The 21,885-nt window shown below is 29.4% G+C and overlaps 1 protein-coding gene across 6 annotated transcripts in view; it reads left to right on the forward strand.

Moving 5' to 3' along the window:
- The window catches only part of LOC142323372 (ubiquitin carboxyl-terminal hydrolase 2-like), a 124,361-nt gene that overhangs the window by 77,852 nt on the left and 24,624 nt on the right, over positions 1 to 21,885 (forward strand). For all 6 annotated transcript variants that reach the window (XM_075362909.1, XM_075362912.1, XM_075362913.1 and 3 more), the window contains 3 exons: positions 7,918 to 8,025; positions 11,704 to 11,821; positions 18,175 to 18,394. In XM_075362909.1, coding sequence (XP_075219024.1) covers positions 7,918 to 8,025; positions 11,704 to 11,821; positions 18,175 to 18,394 — 446 coding nt within the window. The remainder of the gene's footprint in view (positions 1 to 7,917; positions 8,026 to 11,703; positions 11,822 to 18,174; positions 18,395 to 21,885) is intronic.

Raw genomic sequence — 21,885 nt, forward strand, 5'->3', positions numbered from 1 at the left:
TCTGCATAAACAAGTTTCTGTTTCATATATTCAGATTTTGTTTCATTTTTGTGAATGTCAAGGTATTGCATTAATATTTCACATACTACCATTTTTAAATAATGTGATTTTTGTCATCATAATAATAATAGTTCATGCGCAACAATTAATACATTTATTTACATGCATGTATACTGCATCAATAGATCAATTGATCTGTATTAAGCATGTACTATAGTTTTGTTTTTTTTTTTTAATTACTTATTTTATTCAGGTTGAATTACATAATTTCTTGCTTTAAATTGAATCATTAAGAATTTACTATTATTTTATTTGCTCTATCATGTAATGCTACCATTTTTTATTCAAAGATAGTGAATATAGATTTAGTAATCAATGTTTGTTGTTTTTCTGGTAATGGAAAACATTGATGTTCTCAAATTTAAGTGGTTTAGTTACCCCTAGATTGGTCAGAGGTGCCTTAGTAATGTTATTTGTTGTCTATCCGTGTTCAGGCTACGATGTTTGCAGACTGTCGTGTTTAATTTTGTGAGTGATGTTGTATTTTAACAATATTCTCACAGTAAAGAAAATACATAATTATAACAATGTTGCTTGATATTAGTTTATAAGTACCGATTTGATTGAAGTGCCCTCGTTGAATTACATATGAATCTGTATACAGAAGTACGTACATTCATGTATTCGAATAAGCTTGAATTATGATCAGAAGTGTTAGGTTGTTGCTTAATGAGATAACAAGTGTGTTATCTTATAAAATGTACTGATCTAATAGGCACATTGTAATAGGTTTAACTCTGTAAATCTTTGGAAAGGAAACTGTATCCCTTAGGCAAAGTGATTAACCCATATCCTTAATAAAGAAGCTACTTCCCTAATAAATTGAACTAGGGCAGTGATTCCCATGGTTCTTATCCAAGAAGAAAGGATGAAGGATATGGAAATGGAGCAGTGAACCCTGAGTGAGGGATTGCCTCTCATTGAGGTAGTTTGGGGCTAAATCTATTCAAAAGATTGTGTTGATTATTTCTGTCAGGAATTTTTCCATGTTTAATGTAGAATACAGTAATCTATATAGAGATGAACATTCATGATATAGCCAGCATCCTATGAAAATAAGTAAATAGGAAGTGCGTTAGTATCTGTTAGAGAAAAATATAGGATAAATCAGGTCTTCAAAAAAAAAAGAATAATGCTGCCGATTGTTCGTTCACTACCCATGCTTATTCATTTTCTAAAAAGAGGTATTTTCATAAAATATAAAGGTTGATAATAAAGCAAATAAAAGTTGATAATTTTGTTAATCTTCTGACTTGTGTAGCTTAGTTTTTGTCATTAAACTAGAACTGTTGTTACATAAAATGATTGTACCATATTCTTTATAGAAAGAAAGTTATGAATTACGGACATCTCTTTATCAGTTTCAGATTACATTGCAATATCCTAAAGGAATGATGTACTTTGTTACAGTTTTAATCTTCACCTCATCTCTACTACTTCTGTCTCTAAGGGCTTTGTTATCTGTTGCTTTAATGGCATCATGTGTACTCTCACAGCTTGTATTTCGCAGATCAGGTTGTGATGTTCCATGACCAGAAATTGGCTATAGATTTCTCAGCTTATTTATTGTCTGATTACTCTGCTGATTTAACACAATCCAACATGCTATTCATCTAAACTGCTTTTTTCTAAACTCGTTTTACTACTTTTACTTTGTTACAACACATTGCATCAAGCTCTGCAGTTCATATAAAGTTTTATTATGTTTCTTAATTTTTATATCTGTACCTAGAGATTGCTGCTAAAGCATAATGAAATAATACAGAAATAATTGCAGTTTATCTTATTATCCAGGCTAATTCCATGTTGGGATATTTTAAATACAATTTATTTCTTTTTTTATGGAAATTCAGAACCCTACGTGGTTTTTTCAAATGGTGCATTGTTATGAAATACCCACAGTAAAATAATTAATTTTTTCAAATTGAAAAATTAGATTTTTCTTATTTACTCATAAGTAAATTAAAGACTACTGATTTAAACCGTTCAGGTAAATGCATGAGACTTATAAAAGTTTGAATTTTAAATACAATACCATATTAAGTTGTCTTTGATAGTAGTTAACAATTACATTATCTTTCTGTAATTTACAGTTTATTGTAATACACTAAAGAGCAATTTTTATTTAACTTTCACTTTGTTCACCACTGAATTACAGTGATGAATCTTAAAAATAACTAATCATTAATTAATCCTGACCTATACATACACTATTTTAAAATCAGTCACAAAAACCTGTGATAATTTTCTCAGCTTTCACCATTAAACATTCTTTCTTTTCTTAGTTAGGAAAATCCCTCATTTAAATAAATCTATCCTCTTTGTTTTTGTTCTATTTTTATTCTGAGCTCTCATACACTTCCTATTTAATTTTACCATAACAATAATATTTTCTGCCTTCTTACCCACATATTTGTTTCATTAATTATTTAATAATTGTTAAATCAGTAGGTTTTGTCCTAGATAACTCATTTACTATAACTTTTCACTGTGTTTTATTCCCTAGTTATCATCAGTCCATGTAACCCTCTCCTGTGGTATTAAAATCTTACAAACTTTAACCTGTAATTTGTGTGTCTTAGCTGACAATGTAGCATAGTTAGCTCATAAATCACTATAATAATTTTTTTGATTTTGGCATTTAATCCGGATTTGCTATTCTTTGTATGTTGTAATATTCATATGTTATTTTTTTAGTATATCGTAATTGTTAATTAGTCTTTTTTTAATTCAATGCCTATTTTATTTTTGAACCGTTATAAATTGTATATTCCTCACATTTTATCTATAAACCTTTTAATTTAAGCAAACATTCTTTAACTACAACAGTAACATCATCATAGTTTCTCCATGCAAAATACTAATATATATATATGATTTACCTTCTTGATATTTTACTTAGTTGGATCTAAAATTTGATTCTTCACTCAAAATTTTCTTAACATTATAACTGTCAATATATAACAATTTTCTGTCCTTATAGCTAATTTTGAAGTAATGAATCATTCTGTTACCTACATCATTGCTCGAAATATGTTACTGTGTGATCTTTTTTAGTTAGTTGTTACCTTCTCGTATTTTCTTTCATCTAACAATGAATACCTTTCATTAAAATTACTCATTATATTAGATTCTTCTCTAAAGTAATTTCTCTTCAATTGATTTGGAGCTGATGGACAATACAAATTATATAATGATGTGAAATTTTCAATTATAGTTCCATTATATATTAGTAAAAATTACCACATACAGTATCCATCATTTGCACTATTAAATTTTTATTCCCTTCTCTGGTCTAAACCCATATTATTTTATTTATGTTTTTTTTTTTTTGTAAATTTTTACTGATGTAACTTTCCTTATGCATCTTCCAGCTTACTGGGAATGCTTGTTCACTTTTCCCTTAAATAACTTTGTTAATTTACTTCATTAACTTAGCTAACCCCATTCTAAAATTTCTGGAGTCAACCCATCAGTTATGATTGATAAATGGTTTGTCATATAATAATGTAATCGCTTAATTTCTACTTATCCATTTTGCTATGTGGTTCTCTAATTTATATCACTACCCTGAGCCTGATGTAGAGAGAAATTAAAATATTTTTTTTTATAATTGCTTCATTTTTCCAACAATCATGAACCAGAGTTCATTATCACTTCTGCAGTAGTAAAGTACAGTTGCTGTACTTCACTGTTGTTTTTATTATTTGGTAAATCTTTGAAAGTTTATTTTATTATTTTTTGTTTGTATTTATTAATTCTGTATTTTGGCAAAATTTTCATATCACCTAGTTGATTCGCTTCACTATTACTTTTTTATCATGTACATTGAGTTCAATCATTTAAAAATATTTGTGCATTAGTTATAAGTTACAAGATCTTCAAGGGATACATGAATCTATCAATAGACTGTTTGGTTTTAAGAACCAAACAGTATAAAAGGTACAGTATGTATAAAAGGTACCTTAAAATGTCTCTGGAATCAGAACCTCCTGTTTGAAATAGTAATCTTGAGAGGGGAATTGTTGTTTTCATAAGTTTGTACAATAATAATAATAATAATAATAATTGTTTATAAAAGTTAGTAGTGTTCATGGCATCACATTATGGCCAGTGTCATATTGATTTTTCTTCTCCACAACAATAACAATGGCTGTTTTATAACATTTGTTTCACAATGTTGCAATACTAATTGCCTATCAATAGTCAGAATAAAAATTTCACATTTTGCTTCAGAAATCATTATTGAGATATTCCTTAAAACGCTACTATCATTATCACTGGGAGAAATAGGATTTAGTTGTGATTTATTTGCTGGTGATTTGGTGATCTAGTCTATGCAAGGCTGTACCCAAAATATTCTGGACTGAGAACAGGACTTGCAAAAAAATGATTACGTTAGCATAATTCACTGGTATAGTAGTATCACCATATTATGTGAAGTAACTACTTCTAGATTAATATTGAGGGTTATGATGTTCACTGGTTTGTTTAATGCATCTGGTAATTTGCTATTGATATCAAAAGATTTATTCCTAACTGACCGAGCTGTCAATTCCAACTTCCTCTGTGATGTTTTGACTATGCAAAGTGTGAAAATGTGTTGCCTTGATCTTCAGTTCAGTTTTTGTGTCACAACTGACTGCTTCACTGTGATATTTGTCATGTTCAGAATCTGCAGAAAATTCAATAGTTTTTGCCCAAAAACAACCTGATTGTCATCTTCACATCACAGGATTTGACCATCAGGCTGAATTTTTGTTGTTTTCTTACTGAATTTGACCCACTGTGATATTGTTTGTGTTCTCAGTAATGTAGATTAAGTCAAAAGGGTTGTGTTTTTACATTATTGCAGATAGTGAGAAGGAGTATTGAGTAATACGCGACACTCTTGTCATAGAGTGGGCAACCAGGAATATTTTATCAACAGTGAACAACTGGTAGCTGTATCATCAGTCTGGAATATTTTGTTCAGTCTTGTTTTATCATGCATAGTTTAATCATGATTAGTCTCTATTATCTTGATCTTTAATAGGAAACACTAGACATTGATTTTTTCTCAGATTTGTACTTGAGTTGGTGTGACAGTGGTTTTCTGAAAAATTAAACTTTTTCTGGAAAGAAATTTTCAAGACAGCTTGTGTACAAATTGTTAAATAGTGGATCACATTATTTTAAAATCAAATGAATTATTAATTATATGTATGAACAAAACAAAATTAAGCTACAGGAAATTAAAACTAACTTTTCTTTTATTGAACTTTATCTTGTTTAAACAAGATTGCAAAGTAGATTTTTACTTATAAAGTTCAAGTACTTACTAGTTAGCATTTATCTGCTTGAAATTTCAAATTCTGTAAAACATTAACAGAATGTTTTGTAAACTGTGCTTGCTTTTTCCAAGAATTATTTGAACCCATGAATAATGAGCTGGCCTATGATGAGAACTTGGTTGTAACGAGCAAAATTCCCGAATTTGTTTAGTTTTCTATCTCATTAATGATAAATTAACTTGCTTTTAACGAGATATCGACGCATCATAAACTTTGTTATTATGAGCATTTTCATTTTTTAAGATACTGCAATTGAAAAAATTAAATAACAACCAAATAATCTCAACACAAGGGAAATTCCATTTCTTCATTTACGATTTATATGTGAAGATTGTGACATTTTATCTTAGGCTTTTTCAGGTCTGGTCTGAAGGGTGAATAAAAGGTTTGTAACAGGACTTTGTACAGTACAAGTTCCATTGCAGGATTATAAAGGCTGATAGTTATTTTAATTATCCAGGTTTTCCTGTTTGCAAAATTCCAGGAAAGACTGGGGCCAAACAGTTATCCATCAAAACTGTCCAAAGAGGTTCATCTAAATCTATAGCACATTGTAAAAGATTTAAGTGAAAGTCTGAAGAGGGGCGTGGTTAAATTTTACCTGTCCTACCACCACTGGTAAATTCATTAGTCATAATTTTCAGTTTAAAAATACAGTACTGTACAATAGAATCAGTTAAACAAAGAGTATTACAATAAAGTGATCAACTGGATACCCAGTAGCAAATACAGTACAATAATACTGTAGTTGTGTTAGTGAATGTGTTTTCATTATAACGTTTCTTGCTAAAAAAAAAAAAAAAACTATACAGTATACAACATTTAAAAAATAGTCTATCTATTAACTCCGGTTCATTTGTAATGGTCAGGCGTCAAAAGGAAACAACTGTCCGTGAGTGATAAAATCCAAATTATCCAAGAACTGGAATAAGGCCTATCAGATTCATATATTTGCAAAAAACAAGGACTTTCTTCATCATAGTTACAACAGTATGTAAGAGTCGCAAGAAACTTACAAGTGCTAGTGAGACTAATAATGTAAGTGAAGAATTTGTGGAGTACTTGAATAAACTATAAAACTGTTCTGATGATTACAGGTATAACATTATTAAACAAACAAAAATAAATGATTATTTTAAGGCTAATTAGTTTGTACGCGCAATTAAGTTTTGATGTATTCTCTTAGAATAAAGAAAAAATAATTAGAATGATTTTTTACATTAAATTAATACAGTTTGTATGTAAAAACATGTGACAGAAATTTTTGTGTGGTATTCATTTGTTACTTTCCTCAATGATTTTGGTAAGTTTATTGCACACTTATTACCATTTTGTTTTTTGCTAATTCATTGAACACTAACAGTTTTGGTTAAAAGTAAAAATAAAACGTATTGGCATCTAAAAATTGTATTACGTCTAAATGTTATTTGTTAGTCTATAATACAAAACACATCGATATTTTATTTTAAAACAGCTTCGTCTTAGGTATACTGTATATTTTTTGTATTATAATAGATAATGACCACAATTAACTGTTACGAGGTGGCAACTCAGAAGTACTGATCACTCAGCTGTAACGAGCATATTTGACTGGCCCCTTGAATCTCGTTATAACCAAGTTTTACTATATTCTAATTTGTGTTTACAAAATGAGATCCAATTAACAGTGGTAATTGAGTAAACTGACTAAGAATATGTTTAAGAACTGTCTACACTAAATCACAGTAAAGAACTAATGTAGATGTTGTTATTAAATAATAATCAGTAGTTAGTACAGAATTAGTGGAAAAAAATTAATAAACAGTTATAAAACAATAACAAATGTTAAAATTTACTTTATAAATAAAATTTTTAAAACTGGACAGTTGCTATAAAAATTCTGCCTTATCATAGTTGGGTTTTCTTTTATAAACTACAGATGGTGATTTTCTAACAATTAAAATTCACATTTAGTTCTTTAGTTTTATATTTTATAGATTGCGCTTGAGCATATTCTTAAATTTATTAGGTTTATCTTTGTAAATAGACTACACATCAGTAATAAGATTTATAATTATGTGGTTAACAATCAACTGGAATGTTAAAATTATTTGTAATCTTATCTCACTTTTCTTCATGTAAATCCTGAAAATGCTACTAGATGGTTTCTATCTCCCCTATTTCAAGTTGCATTGATGTTTAATTCAGATTTCTACAAATTATTGTTTTATTGATCATAATCAAATAAAATTAATTGAATATGTATTCAATTAAAAATTGAATTCATTATTTGTTGAATAACAAATTCGTTTTTTATAGCATATAACACATTTGTTATTTATAGCATAATTGTGTGTACATGTATTTCATGAAAAGATTTATGACCATAAGGAATCATTTTCCTAATGTAAAAAAGTATTATGCTAGAAATGATTATTTGTGCTTTGTAATATGTTAAGAATCATCATGTCATAGATATCCAACTTAAATTACTTACAAAATTATGATATTATTAAACAGTGCGTGATTATTATTTTTATTTTAGGATGCAAGCTACCTCAAAGATTCTGTAACAAAAACCAGTTCTCCACTGAGCACAACAGCTGTTTCGCTTAGTGGAGGGTTGAATGGTCTTCGAAATATTGGCAATACTGTAAGTATAAGCTATTTGTGCTAATCTTTTTATTAGTAATAAGATCTGAAAAAAGCAAAGATGTAAAACATGGATTATCTATCAGTCAACAAGAAATTTTTGAGTTGTATAAAATACTCTAAAATGAAAGCAGATTAAAAAACTTATAACTGCTGGTTGTAGCAGTAAGTGATATTACTGTATTAGTGAAGTTCTCACTAATGTATAAACTTTACTTGCTAAATGAAAGCAAAGGCTTGTACAGAAAGTTCTCGTTCAATGTTGCCTCATTATAAATTTGTGCATAAATTATAATCACTTCTGTTAATGTTTTGTACAATATTATTAATGCCAACATGAACTCTCTCAAACATATTATTCCTAAATTTTAGAAATCCCCTCAGAAAGCTTTTAGATTTAATTACCAGAGGTAATGAAATGTTGTAACATTTTATGTATAATTATGTATGCTGGTGAGAATGTATAAAAAGTTGTGCAAACTCCTATGGAAGAAGATGAAACAAATGACTTGCTTAAAAAAGGTGTTTGTATAGATTTTTTTTTTTCATTGATGCTGCATTGTATATTCTAACAGAAGAACTCAGTTGAGAACAGATCTCTGTAGGTATAGGCTTTAAAGGGCTTAAGGCCCTTTAAACCATAAGGCTCCTTTTAAGTGACCATAAAGCTAATATACTTAAAAAAGAAATAATAAGAAAAATTCCTAACATACACGGCAGTTACTTTTAAAAAAATCCCTTTTGGCACGCTGGAAGGCAGAGGTAGATTTCACTGGTGCTAAGTAGGGGATAAAAAAGATTTCCACCTTAAAGTTAAGAAAAACTTCAAATTTACTCAATATGACAATGGTTGCATGTGAAAAAAGTTTCACGTGTTTAGCATACAACAAGCCCCATCTTATAATTCCAGCACATTTTGGTCATCCCTTGCCGAAATGGTTGGTCTTATCAAAAATTGTTTCAGACAAAAGTTTTAGGTAATGTTTAGAGGACTAACAACTGCTTTAAATCGATTCGATACTGTGCTTATTAAGGAAGGTATGATTTTTTTTTTGTCTTTGAAATCCGATTTTTTCCAACCCCTGGGCCATTGGTTGGTGATCTCAAAAGACCTTACTTATATAAGTTTTAGGCCCTTATTCAAAGAATAGTAGGAACTTTAAATGAATTCAATAGTTAACTTAGTAAGAAAGTTATAGCGATATTTTGTTTTTTTAAAAAAGCCCCCCCCCCCCCATTTCCACCTCCATGGTCTGATTTTGCCCATTAATGAATTCAACCAAGATTTTGGGTCATTGTATTTTATGTATCAATTTGAAAGTGAAGTACAGAATAAATAAAGTAAGATGACTTACCTTATTCCACCATATATACAGGAACTCTTTCACAATTTACTTGCATCATCAGCTGCATTATATATTCATATATTCATCTCAAATTACATTACAAAGTTCGTAAAACATAATAATATATCATGCAGTTATTTATTTTATTTAAAATTTAATACCTTTAGTCCTTTTGTTTTTTATTTTAAACTTTTATTCATTTAAATTAAAACCAACATTAAAAATTAAATTGTAAAAGTTTTATTTACATATGTAAAAATATGACATCAAAGCATAAATCAAATTAAAATTAAAAATCAAAAATTAAAAAACTTAAAAATTAGTGATAAAACTAGAATGGTTAGCTATGATATTTGTAATAAGTATCCTAGTATACCCATAGAAAAAACTATCAACATAATAAAAAATAAATTAATACAAAATCATGAAGATCCCTTATTTATTGAAAATATTATTGTTATAAGAAATATATGCAAACAGAATTATTTTCAATTTGATAAAAAATATTACTCCCAGGAAAACACTCTACCGATGGGTTTATCTTTGCCATCCATTTTATCTGAGATTTATTTACAGGAGTTTGAAAGTAAACTTGTTTTCGGGATAACTCATATACATGATATTTTATTATGAACTAGATAGGTTAACAATATTTTTGTGGTCTATAATCCAGTTATATGTAACGAGCACTTAATCATTTTTAACAAATTAAATTCCTACTATAGTGGATTGAAATTTGTCTTTGAAATTGATAATAATAAAAAAATAAATTATTTAGATGTTAATATTGAAATTAATAATGAAAATAATCAATGTATAGCTTCAGTATATAGGAAACCCACATCTAACAAAACCACTGTACGTAGATCTTCAAATCAGCTGTGGTCACACAAAATTAGTACTTACACAAACATCGTAAACAGAGAAATTAATTATACAAACTATAACGAAAGTAAAAGTAAATTAAAGAAAAAAATAGGTATTATAAAACAAATTGCCTTATATAATGGTTTTGATAATTCTTTAGTAGATAATATATATAATAAACAAACGTCAAAAATTAAAAATAATTCACATTTAATAACATAGACAGCACACAAAAAGTTGACAATATATATTTAAAATATGTACATACTGATAAAATAGTTGAACATATTACAAAGGTTTATGATGATAATAAACATAATGATTCATCTAATTTACATAATTTGAGTGGTATTTATAAAATTGAATGTAATGATTGTGACCATTTTAATTAATTTTTCATATTTTAAAATTTTGTTTAATTTTTAATTTAACTGAATAAAAGTTTAAAATAAAAAGATTAAAGGTCTTAAATTTTAAATAAAATAAATAACTAAATATATGATATGTTATTATATTTTACGAAGTTTGTAATGAATTTGAGATAAATATATGAATATATAATGGAGCTAATGATGCGAGTAAATCGCGAAAGTGCTCCTGCATATATAGTGGAATAAGGTAAGTCATCCTACTTTATTTATTCTTTACTTTGGTTGATATAATAAAATAAATATATCTGTATATAGTATAGAGGAGTATGATTCTTAAAATAATTGATTTAAAAAAAAAATAGTACGTAAATGTATATATAAACCTTTGAACTTACAGTGGTTTTGGGGGATGTGAAACACAAAGATGTGTCAAAATTTTCTGGAAGTCAAATCATGAAACCCATTACAGTAGGTAGCTTTCTTATGAAATCTACCTAAAAGAAATCAACTGAATAATTTTTTTTAATTAACTTTTTTCATATCCTTTTTTTAATTTATATTATGTAATTAATAGATTTAATTAGTTAATAAAGATTCACATGGTAAAAACAGTGAGCATATCAGTGAATTTAATTATTTTTTCATCTTATATATAGTAATTTGCATTGTAATAAGGTTTCAATGGAAACTAATAGACTAAAATGATGTATTTCCCTTTTTATTTTATCTTGTGTATATTTTTTATGAGAATCTGGTTAATTAATTACATAGTGATTTTTTTTTTAAATGTGACTATGAATTTACAAGGAATGACTGTATAACACAATATATTAACATTAGTCAAGGCTGTGAATTGGCTATTGAAGAATGTGTTTTAGTTTCACTTTATTCGCTTAGATTATATCCTTTTTTCAGTGTTGATACCTTTTTATGTATATTTGTAATTTCCATCGTTTTACAATTTCATCTTTTCAGTCTGTTTTTATTTTTTTTATTACCATTAGTAAATTTACATAAGCGTTTGTGCTATATAAAACTTGAGTAGTTACAGAGTTTATAGCATTAATAAATTAATTTGGTGACTTTGTATTGCAGTGCTTTTTAAATTCAGTCGTTCAGTGCCTATCTAACACACCTCAGTTAAAAGAGTATCTGACCAGCGGAGCTTATCTTAGTGAAATTAATCCTGAATCTAGAGGGGCTCTCATTAAGTGTAAGTACAGTTTTTCATTTATACTAAAGCTGGTGTAAATATTTATTGTTTCAGTAAAGTAGAATTGTAAACTAAAAAAAAATTTCAGATAAAGATATTATGTAATTTACCAGTAGTGTTATTACTAGTATTAAGAATAAATTTAAATTATTAATTAGACTATGAAAAAGCCAAATTTTGATGTCAAAACCAGTAAATACAACAAGAAAATTGTTTATGTTTAATGAATACAATTGTAGCTGAATTAAACACATTGTATACTGTATGTTTAAAAGATCTTGATTTTATTGTGTGTTCACTTTGGTGAATTTCTTGTAGAAGTAAAGGTTCAGATCCTTGTTAAAAAATTCCATAGTATTATAATTATTTTTTATGTAATTTATCTTTTTACACACTTAATATAAACAATAGAAGGTAGGATATAGGACATCATTATTACCTCATATCACAGGAACCAATTTTTTGTGTTACATGTGTATTTTATTTCTGAGTGATATATAGTGTAATTTCTTTTGTTATCTTAATGGTCTTATTTATCACATTGTCATACTTTTTGTTAGTATTGCCCCGATTAATGATTTCTACCTTGTTGAAATTAAAATATTTTATCAATTTATTTTGGCAAAAAAATTAGTATATAATAAAAAGTTTAAAATTAATTTCTGGTTTTGATTGATAGAAATTTTTGTATTTTTGTGTATCACCTTCTCTTCATAATATTACACTTTACATAGTTTATGCATACACTATGTACACTTAAATTTGATTTTTTCATTGTTTTTTTTTTCTTTATTATGTAGCTTGAAACAGTTTTCATGATTCTAATATTTTATCTGAAGTTAAGTGGATGTATCTTCTGAAATTGAAAGCGTGCCTATAATTCCATAATGTTGGGGGATTTGGACACTTTCTGTGATTTATCTGCTATATTTACCTAAATTCTGGATTTTTTCCCCCATCTTTCAGTTGCTGAATAATAGTCCAACTGAATAAAGTTATGACCATGAAATAGAAAACCATTTTTTTTTCTACTGTTTCCTATTACATCTTGACAATGAAAAACTGATCAGCTTCTTATCTTCATCAGCAGATTGACTTATTATAGTCACAAACAACTTGTGCTTTAAGAATTTTTTCCCTTTCAGCATTGTAACTTCAGTATAATCAAAAGAATGAACAATGGAAGCCCTGAAAATACCCTTTTGATCATATTATTTCAAGTTGTTCATGATTTAAATTCTTATTGTTACATATCATGAAAGTAACTTCTTCCTTTCTTGTTGAATAGTAACTAACTGTTTAAGAAAATGTTTTGTATTTTACCTCATACCCACTGCATATTTCTCTAATGATGTTTATGTTTCAAAGTATTGAATTCAGTTGTTTATGGAAGAAAAATGAAAATATCTGGTTATGATTTTGAATTTGTTCCTTTGGATAGTTTCACTAAAAGTAGGAGATGAAATTACATCCTTCTGGTCCAATAACCATTTACATTAGCATTATTGGGCTGAGACATAATAATATGTGAACAAAAATTAAGTTTTAACCCTTTTCACTAGACTGTTGCAGCAGCCCCGACAGCCTGAATATTGAGTTGCACTCATTGTGTGCTATCACCACACAATATTGGGACTATCACCATAATATTTCTTATATTGTCAACTTCTGTAATCTATCAGGAATTCGAGGAAAACTAAGTACTGCTGATTTTTGTTTATGCAGTTTCTCCCCCTTTTTTTCCCTTAGTACAGTTCTCCATCTCATATGACAACAACGGAGTTGGAGAACATCAGAGACAATCCACTTGCTATACTAGAAATTTTTAGACAGAAGTGAGAGTGAGGTTTTATAATGAAAATATTTTCAGTGGCAATAGTAATAATAATGAACCTCAGGAAAATGAAGATAGTGATGAAAGAGTGGAACTGATGGTGAACAATCAGTAAGTGATGAAGATACAGACAACGAGCCCCCTTCTACTGATTGGTGCAGTAAGTACAGAATGCACAGCCTAACTTCTTAAAGCACAACTTTAATGCTGCAAGTGGATCCAAGCCACCTTATCCTCCATCAAATGAGGTAAAATATTTTTTATGTTATTTTTCTCCCCTTGAATTCATGAAAAATATGAATGAATGTGGCAAGGAAGAAATAAGAAAAAAATACTCCACCAAAAAGAAAGATCTATTTGGAGGCATTGAGTAGATGTGGCAAAAAAGAGATTATGTCATTTTTTAGTGTCATACTAAATGTGGATGGGTATGAATCCAAAACTTGAAATTCAGGACTATTTCACTGAGGAATGGATTAAAAAAGCCCCTTTTATAAAGATGTATTCAGTAGAGCAAGATTTTCCTAATTTTTTGTGTGTTCATGTTGGACCATTAGTCAGGAGGGGTGCAACAATGAAAAATATGGTGGATGATCTTGACAGGAAATTTAGAAAATACTACATTCTTGGGAGGACATGTGTATTGATGGTAGTACAGTTGGTTTCAAAGGGAGAGTGATCCAAATTTTTCAAGCCTAAAAAACCAACTAAATGTGGCTGAGAGTGTATGTGTAAACAGATGTGTAACTTTCTATACTACATATATTGAACCCTATTATGGCTCACAAACAATACAGTCATTACCTAGACTAAAAACACCATTCAGAAGAATAGTGTTGCATTTATATGAAATTGGTAAATGCTTCTGCAAATGCTGTAGGTTACCACCTGTATATTGACAGGATTTTTTACAGAGTGTGATCTCGCTGCAGAGTTGTGTAATGTAGGGTACCATGTGACTGGTACCATCCATAAGAATAGAAAAGGCCTGCCCGACACACTTAAAAAGAAGAAATTGAAAATAAAAAACCATGAAGTTTCAACATATAGAAAGCATGACAAAACTCTGGCACTAGCACAGAAGAACAAGTGAAATGTAATAATGTTAAGCACTTTGAAAACAATAGCATGCAAAATATGAGAAGGAAGGTGAAAAACAACGTAGGCAAAAAGTTCTGGAAGCCAGTAGTCATCTGTGATTACAGCAAACATATGGCATGGTCAGTGTGTCAAATCAATACATTTTATCATACGGCTTCATCAGGAAGTTGAAAAAATGATGGGGTAAATTTTTTCCTTGTTGCTAGAGGTTTCAGTGGTAAACATATTCATTCTGTATAACCTGAGTGCTGTGACAAACCAGAAACCTAAGTTGTCCTAAAATAAATACAGATTGGAGCTTATGAAAGCCTTGGTAGGGGATGTCCACATCAGGAAGGGAAAGAAGAAAGATAAACCATCTACATCTGACCAAAAAGAATGGGTAAATAACAAAAATCATACTTCACTTAAAGTTTCACATTTATCAAATGTGTTTCTCGTTCAGTGATTTTACAAAATTTTAACAGAAACATTCAATTACTCAAAGTGAAGTACCAAGTGGGTGCCAAAAATGTTGTTAGATGGACTCAAAGAAAAAGTTACTGCAGCTTAAAGATTTTTGTAGTGCTAACAAAGTGAAGGGAATGAAGTACTTAACCCACATTCTAACTGAAGATGAGACTTGGTCATCATACACCAATGTTAAACAAGGTAGTGTGATGTTGGCATTCATTATCTCCAAGCCTCTATAAATGAAAGCAACAATGCCTCAAAGCTATGACCACTGTTATTTTTTTTCTGTTAAAGGAATATTATTTATTGATTCCTTAATTGTAGAAATACTGTAAATGCTGATACATATTGTAATACTTAAAAAACCTTCGATGTCATATTCAAAACAAAAGTTGTGGGGACCTGTTCATGGGATTTTGTTTCCGGATGACAAAAATCATCCATTGGCGCAACCACAATCTGCGACAAAAATGGTTCAAGAATTGAAGCGACTTCAGTGGGAAATCTTTGAACAACTACAGTAAAGTGTCATGATTATTACTTTTTCGTTATTTAAAACAATGAATTACATCACAGAGGTTTAAAAATGACGAGAAATTGAAATATGAAGTAATTAATTCAAATCACCAGCAGGAAAATTATTTGAAGATTGAATAAAACTAGTAGAAAGATATAAAATTGTGTTTACGGTGAATGGCGACTATGTGGAAAAGTAATGCATGTTTATAAACATGCATAGGTTTATAATATTATAAAAGTAAGAGTATATGTAATGTAAGAAAGTATTTAATGAAATAAAATGATTTCTTTATGTCACTCATTTAACCAAGAACATTAATTAAAAATAGAAACATATAGTACATGTAATTTGATGTAGGTGTGTCAACAAAAAACTGTTAATGTTCAGCTGAAATAAAAATTAAGACCAAAAAGAGATTTAGTCTCACTAATACTTACATATTTTATAAATAACAACCATAACAGTGTGAATAAATGAAACACTTTTTAATATTTGCTTGCCCCAAACATTTTGACATAACAATTCTAATAGATTTAAATAAAATTTAATAATAAATAATAGAAAAAAAATTTCTTTATATCTATTAACTTTGTGTATTACACACACTTTGTGTGTATTGCGCAGTTTCAAAAATGTCCCACAGTTATTAAAAATTTGGACATAGTTGTTTTGCTCAAAGATAAGATGTGTGGCTAAAAAACATGATTAATGCTATAAACATCTTTACTTTTTATTCTTCACAATTTTAACATTATCCCCTTCATTATACTCTCCTCCATGATCCCTGCACAACTTGGTGCTAATTTTCCATTGGTCAAAGCAGTGTTGCGAGTCATTTTCAGAAAGCATGTTCACGGTTTCCGTGAACGTGCTCTTTCTCTTTCACAGCTTCACCTGTCTCAAATCTCCTTCCTTTCGGTGCTGATTTCACCTTGAGGAACAGAAAAAAAGTCACACAAGCCAAGATCTTGTAAATAAGGTGTATGTTGCAACGCAGGGATCCCATGCTTAAATCCACCGGGTTGGTCTAGTGGTGAACGCATCTTCCCAAATCAGCTGATTGGAACTCAAGAGTTCCAACATTCAAGTCCTAGTAAAGTCAGTTATTTTTACATGGATTTGAATACTAGGTCATGGATACCGGTGTTCTTTGGTGGTTGGGTTTCAATTAACCACCCATCTCAGAATGGTCGAACTGAGACTGTACAAGACTACACTTCATTTACACTCATACATATCATCCTCATTCATCCTCTGAAGTATTATCTGAAAGGTAATTACCGGAGGCTAACCAGGAAAAAGAAAGAAAGGGATCCCATGCTTGGTCAAAAATATCTTGACAGAAAATGCAGTATGTGCCAGGGCGTTGTACTGATAAAGATCCATGACTTGTTTTTCCACAGTTTAGGTCTCTTTCTTCTTGTTCATTCATCACAGAGAGTAGTTAGGATCTCGTTAGTATTGCTGATTCACAGTTTGACCTTCAGGTACCCAATTTAAGCACACAACCCCATGGATATCAAAAGACACAATCATCTTTGTTTTGAATTTTGATTTGGTCATTCAAACTTTCTTCTGGGTTGGTGAACTCTTCCAATGCATTGATTGGTGTTTAGTTTCCAGATCATAAGTAAAAAAACCAAGATTCATCACATTATCACTCTTTCTGAGAATTTAGGGTCCTTTCCAATGGTGTTCAAAGTGTCAGCACAAATGTTCATTCAAGATACTTATTGTTCATATGTGTGATTCTGTGGCACCATTTTTAAACACACTTTCCTCATGTTAAAATTTTGTGTAAAATCTGCCAAACAGATTCTTTGTCAATTTCTATGGTTTTATGGTTTTAGCAGCTGCGTGAATACTCAACCGAAGATCCTCTTTTCAAATCAAAACACCAATTTTTACAATATTTTCAACCATCGTTGACATGGTAGGTCGTTCTGGACATGGGTCATCTTCCGTTTCTTCTTGTTCCTCTTTGAACCGTTTAAGCCACTCAAAAATCTGAGTGGGTGAAAAACAATCGTCACCGTATACTTCTTTTAACAAAGAATGACTTTTTGTGGCAGATTTTCCAAGTTTTACAAGAAATTGTACATTAATGTGTTACTGTTTTAAAACACTTAACATTTTTCCAATGAGCTGCAGATGCAAAGTCTGATTTGAAGGAAGGCCATGGCCCGACTAAGAGGTCTGCAGTTGACTCTGTGGCAGGAATGGAGAGAGGAAATGTTATGTGACACGGCCGTGTGCCATTTCACCTTCACACGCGCATTTGTAGATTGATCACTTCAGTTTTTTTTTAGCCATACCTTATATGTTTTGTGGTGTAATGTCAAATGATAAGTCTGAAAAACGTTTAAATTATTGGAATTTAACATATTTTAAATCATTGCTATGTTGTGTTTTTATTTATTAATATATTAAATTTATTTTTTTCAGCATTTGCTGATCTTATTCGTGATCTCTGGCAAGGAGAAAACAAGATTATAAATACTACATCATTCAAGAGCCAGATACAACGTTTTGCTCCTCGTTTTATGGGTTATAGTCAGCAGGATGCTCAGGAATTTCTTCGGTATCTTCTTGAAGGTTTACATGAAGATGTAAACCGAGTTACAGTCAAGCCAAGGGACTACACGCAAATTGATGACCACCTGAGGTAAAAACAGAAATTTAATTTTTTACAAAACAGTATAAATCACAGAATAATTTTATGGTATATTTTGTTGTTTATAGGATGATTGTATGTGATTTATTATTGGAAATGTACTTAGAAAAAAAATCTCAAAATATATCCTTTTCACTCAAAATAAGTTCTTTCTTTTGGTCTTCCCAAAAGGCTATCTTGTAGTTTTCCTTCCACTTTAATTGGTGTTGTTTGAACTGTATTTTCCACTTACAGTTTTGAAATTTTGTCTAACTAGATATCTGTGAAATTATAACTGCTAATTATAATCAAAAATTGTGTAGGCAGGCCACGTTTGGAATATGTAAAACAAATTGTTAGGGATGTAGGATGTAGAGGGTATACTGAAATGAAACGACTAGCACTAGATAGGGAATCTTGGAGAGCTGCATCAAACCAGTCAAATGACTGGTTTGATGACAAAAAAAAAAAATTATAATCTGTTCCCAATGTGCATGGTGGGCTGGGTGTTCTTCAAAACTTGTCCCCTCTATATGTATCTTCTGGAGTTTTTCCTGTAAGGACTAGCTTATTGTCATGTATTAATAATGTAAGGTATTTATTATCAGGAGATATTTTTTCATTTCAGCAGTGTTTTAAAAAATATGTTTTCACCACTGTCTCTTTATACCCAAAAATTCATGTGTGGTCATTAACTAATCAGATTTTCTCGATCTTACCAAGTGTTTTTTTTCTTAATTGTTCTTCTATAAACATAATATTTATGAACTGCTCTGGTCATTATTTTCATTTAATTAAATAGGTACCTAAAACATATGTACCATATTTTACAATATAAAATATTTATTATTGTATATATTGTATGATAAAAAACCAAGACACCACGGAAATGGTTTTTTTAATTTGTTCCTTTCAGTTCTTAAACAGTGATAGTCATTACTACTCTGATGAGATATGTAATTTTGTGTCTGCTTCTCTATTTCTTCCTTAGAGACTTTGTTACTGTACCAGTGATATGTATTAAACAAATTCTTGAAATTACTAGAAAACTGTGCACTATACTGTGATTAGCTTTTGTGTTAAAATGAGAATTCTTTATTGTTGAAGAAAAATTTCCATTAAAAATTAAGGTATTTTTCCATTTATTACCCACCACGAAAGTAAGGTATTTTTTATTCACCCACCATGAAAACTTCCAACTATATAAGCTAGCTTAAAAATAAATTCTTTCATTTATATTTATTGCTGTTATCATAAAAGCTTTCAATTGTTTGTTGTATATTATAATATTCAGTAAAATAAGGTACAAACCATTTCAGATAATGAGTGTTGTTTATCTAAAATAACAGTATTATTTACTTAATTGGAAATAAACTTTAAAGACCTACTTTATTCAGTAATATAAGTAAATTATGCAGTATGTACCAGTTGTAATTTTGTAATTATTGTTAGAATATAGTAATGGATTTACCATTAACTACTTTCAAACTTGATTTATACTGTACATTTTTTTAACTATTCGATTTCTTTCTGTGAACAAAGAAATACAATGAAGGTCATAAAATGAACTTAGCTGTTGAGAAAGAGAGAGAAGATTGTAGATATCCTAACATGCATGTCGTGCTGATGTGTGATTGCATTCAAATTTGTGATTACAAGAGGTTGACTGTCCTATTGAATAATTTTAAAATTGATATACGCATGGTCATTCAAAGTCCCAACCATTAAATTCTGTGAAAGAGAACTTTATCACAATCCAAAAATGATAGACTGGTTAGTGGGTCTAAATTTTTAGCTTGTTCTGCAACTGTTTGAAGTCCAGTTGAAGTTGTTAATAGAGAGCCACTATTTACAAAAAGAGAATATAATATCAGAAGGTTACCAGTTCAGCAGTGGGGTTGTTGGGCCAAATAAGGAGGCAAATCAAAAATGTTTTCCTATTTATGGTTCCAGATTATAGTCATGATACCTTAATGACATTTGTTTTGCAATTATATAGCTACAGGAACAACAATACTGTTTTACAAGTAGCACATCTATAACTTCAAATATGACCACAACCATTACCAACATTTTACAGTTAATCATGCTGCAAATCTTGCAGGTGCAATGTCCTTTCAATGCCACAAACTGTTTAAAGATGTACAAGTCTGTCAAATCTCTACACAAATGTAATAGCACAGCAAATGTTGGGCAGTTACTTATGTGAATTTCTATGGTGCCATCACCTTCCTTCCAGTGTCAACCAGTTTGAACAAATTTTACATGATATTAACAGTTGTTGGCCCTCCATAATATATAACTGTATATTTTTCAATATTAATAAATGTTATAACTCAGAAGAGAAAATAATTTCACTGTGGGGAACAGTTAGCATAAAAGTACCAAAATTATTAGTTTAAAAAATAAACTAGGGTACATATATTTCTTTCAGAAAAAAGACTTTTTTATTTTTAAATAAATTTTTTATCCCTGTATTCAGTATTGCCATTGCATCTAAGAATTACCATTATATAATCTCACTGAATCATATTAATTAGTGATCATTTTTCTATATTTGATTGTTTAAATTGTTATGGGATTTCATATAGTGTGTTTAAAAAAAAATCATCCGCAATGAAGCTATTGTAAGCATCATTTTACTATAAAAAAGAAGGAAAGTTTATCTTTGAATACTTTAATTATCTTAATGAATCAATCAATTCTATTAAAAGCAACCACCAGTAAAATGTTTTAAACACTTAAATTACATAAAAATGTTCTTACATGTATTTGAACATTAATGTCTTACATAATCTCATAAAGATATGGATTTTTGAAATTGCACTGCTAGGGAAACAGATGAAAAACAGAATACTCTATTCAAATTTCTGTAATTCCTGCAGGTTTTCTTCAAATGAATTTCAGTTTATGACATTTGCACAGTACACAGTCTTTAGTATGGTTAAAAGTTAATTTTATCCTTTTGGTAGTTCATGTGTTACTAGATTTTAAAGAGAAGATTTCTATTGTCTCATGCTGTTATTATGACCTAATAAGAAATAATAATATTAAAATAAAATTTTCAGAAGATATTCACAATCTGAATACTTTTTCATTACAAAAACTTTGTCACTCGCCCATCATTTTAAACAGGTGATACAAGATAAAATTTGCTGTTAAATAGTAATCTGTATATTATTATAAGTTAAATTAATTAAAGTGATGCTCATAAAAAACTGTAACTCCCCATTGTGTAACTTTAACTATGCAATACCTTCAGAAGTAAAAGTACTCTTACAGTTACTTAATGTATTTTCCAATAAACTTGGAAATGCTACTATAATTTAAAATTAATTTATATTAAATTAAAAATAACATCAATTCTGCAAAAAAAATTGTTAAAAAATGTGTGATGGCTGCAAGTGTTTATTAATTTTTTGTCATCACAGTTAGTTGTAAAACCTACATAAGATTAGTGTTAAGATGCCAACAAAAAGTAATTCCTTATTATAGAAGATTAA

The sequence above is a fragment of the Lycorma delicatula genome, chromosome 4 (assembly GCF_047948215.1).
Source record: "Lycorma delicatula isolate Av1 chromosome 4, ASM4794821v1, whole genome shotgun sequence".
In the NCBI taxonomy this organism is placed as follows: Eukaryota; Metazoa; Arthropoda; class Insecta; order Hemiptera; family Fulgoridae; genus Lycorma; species Lycorma delicatula.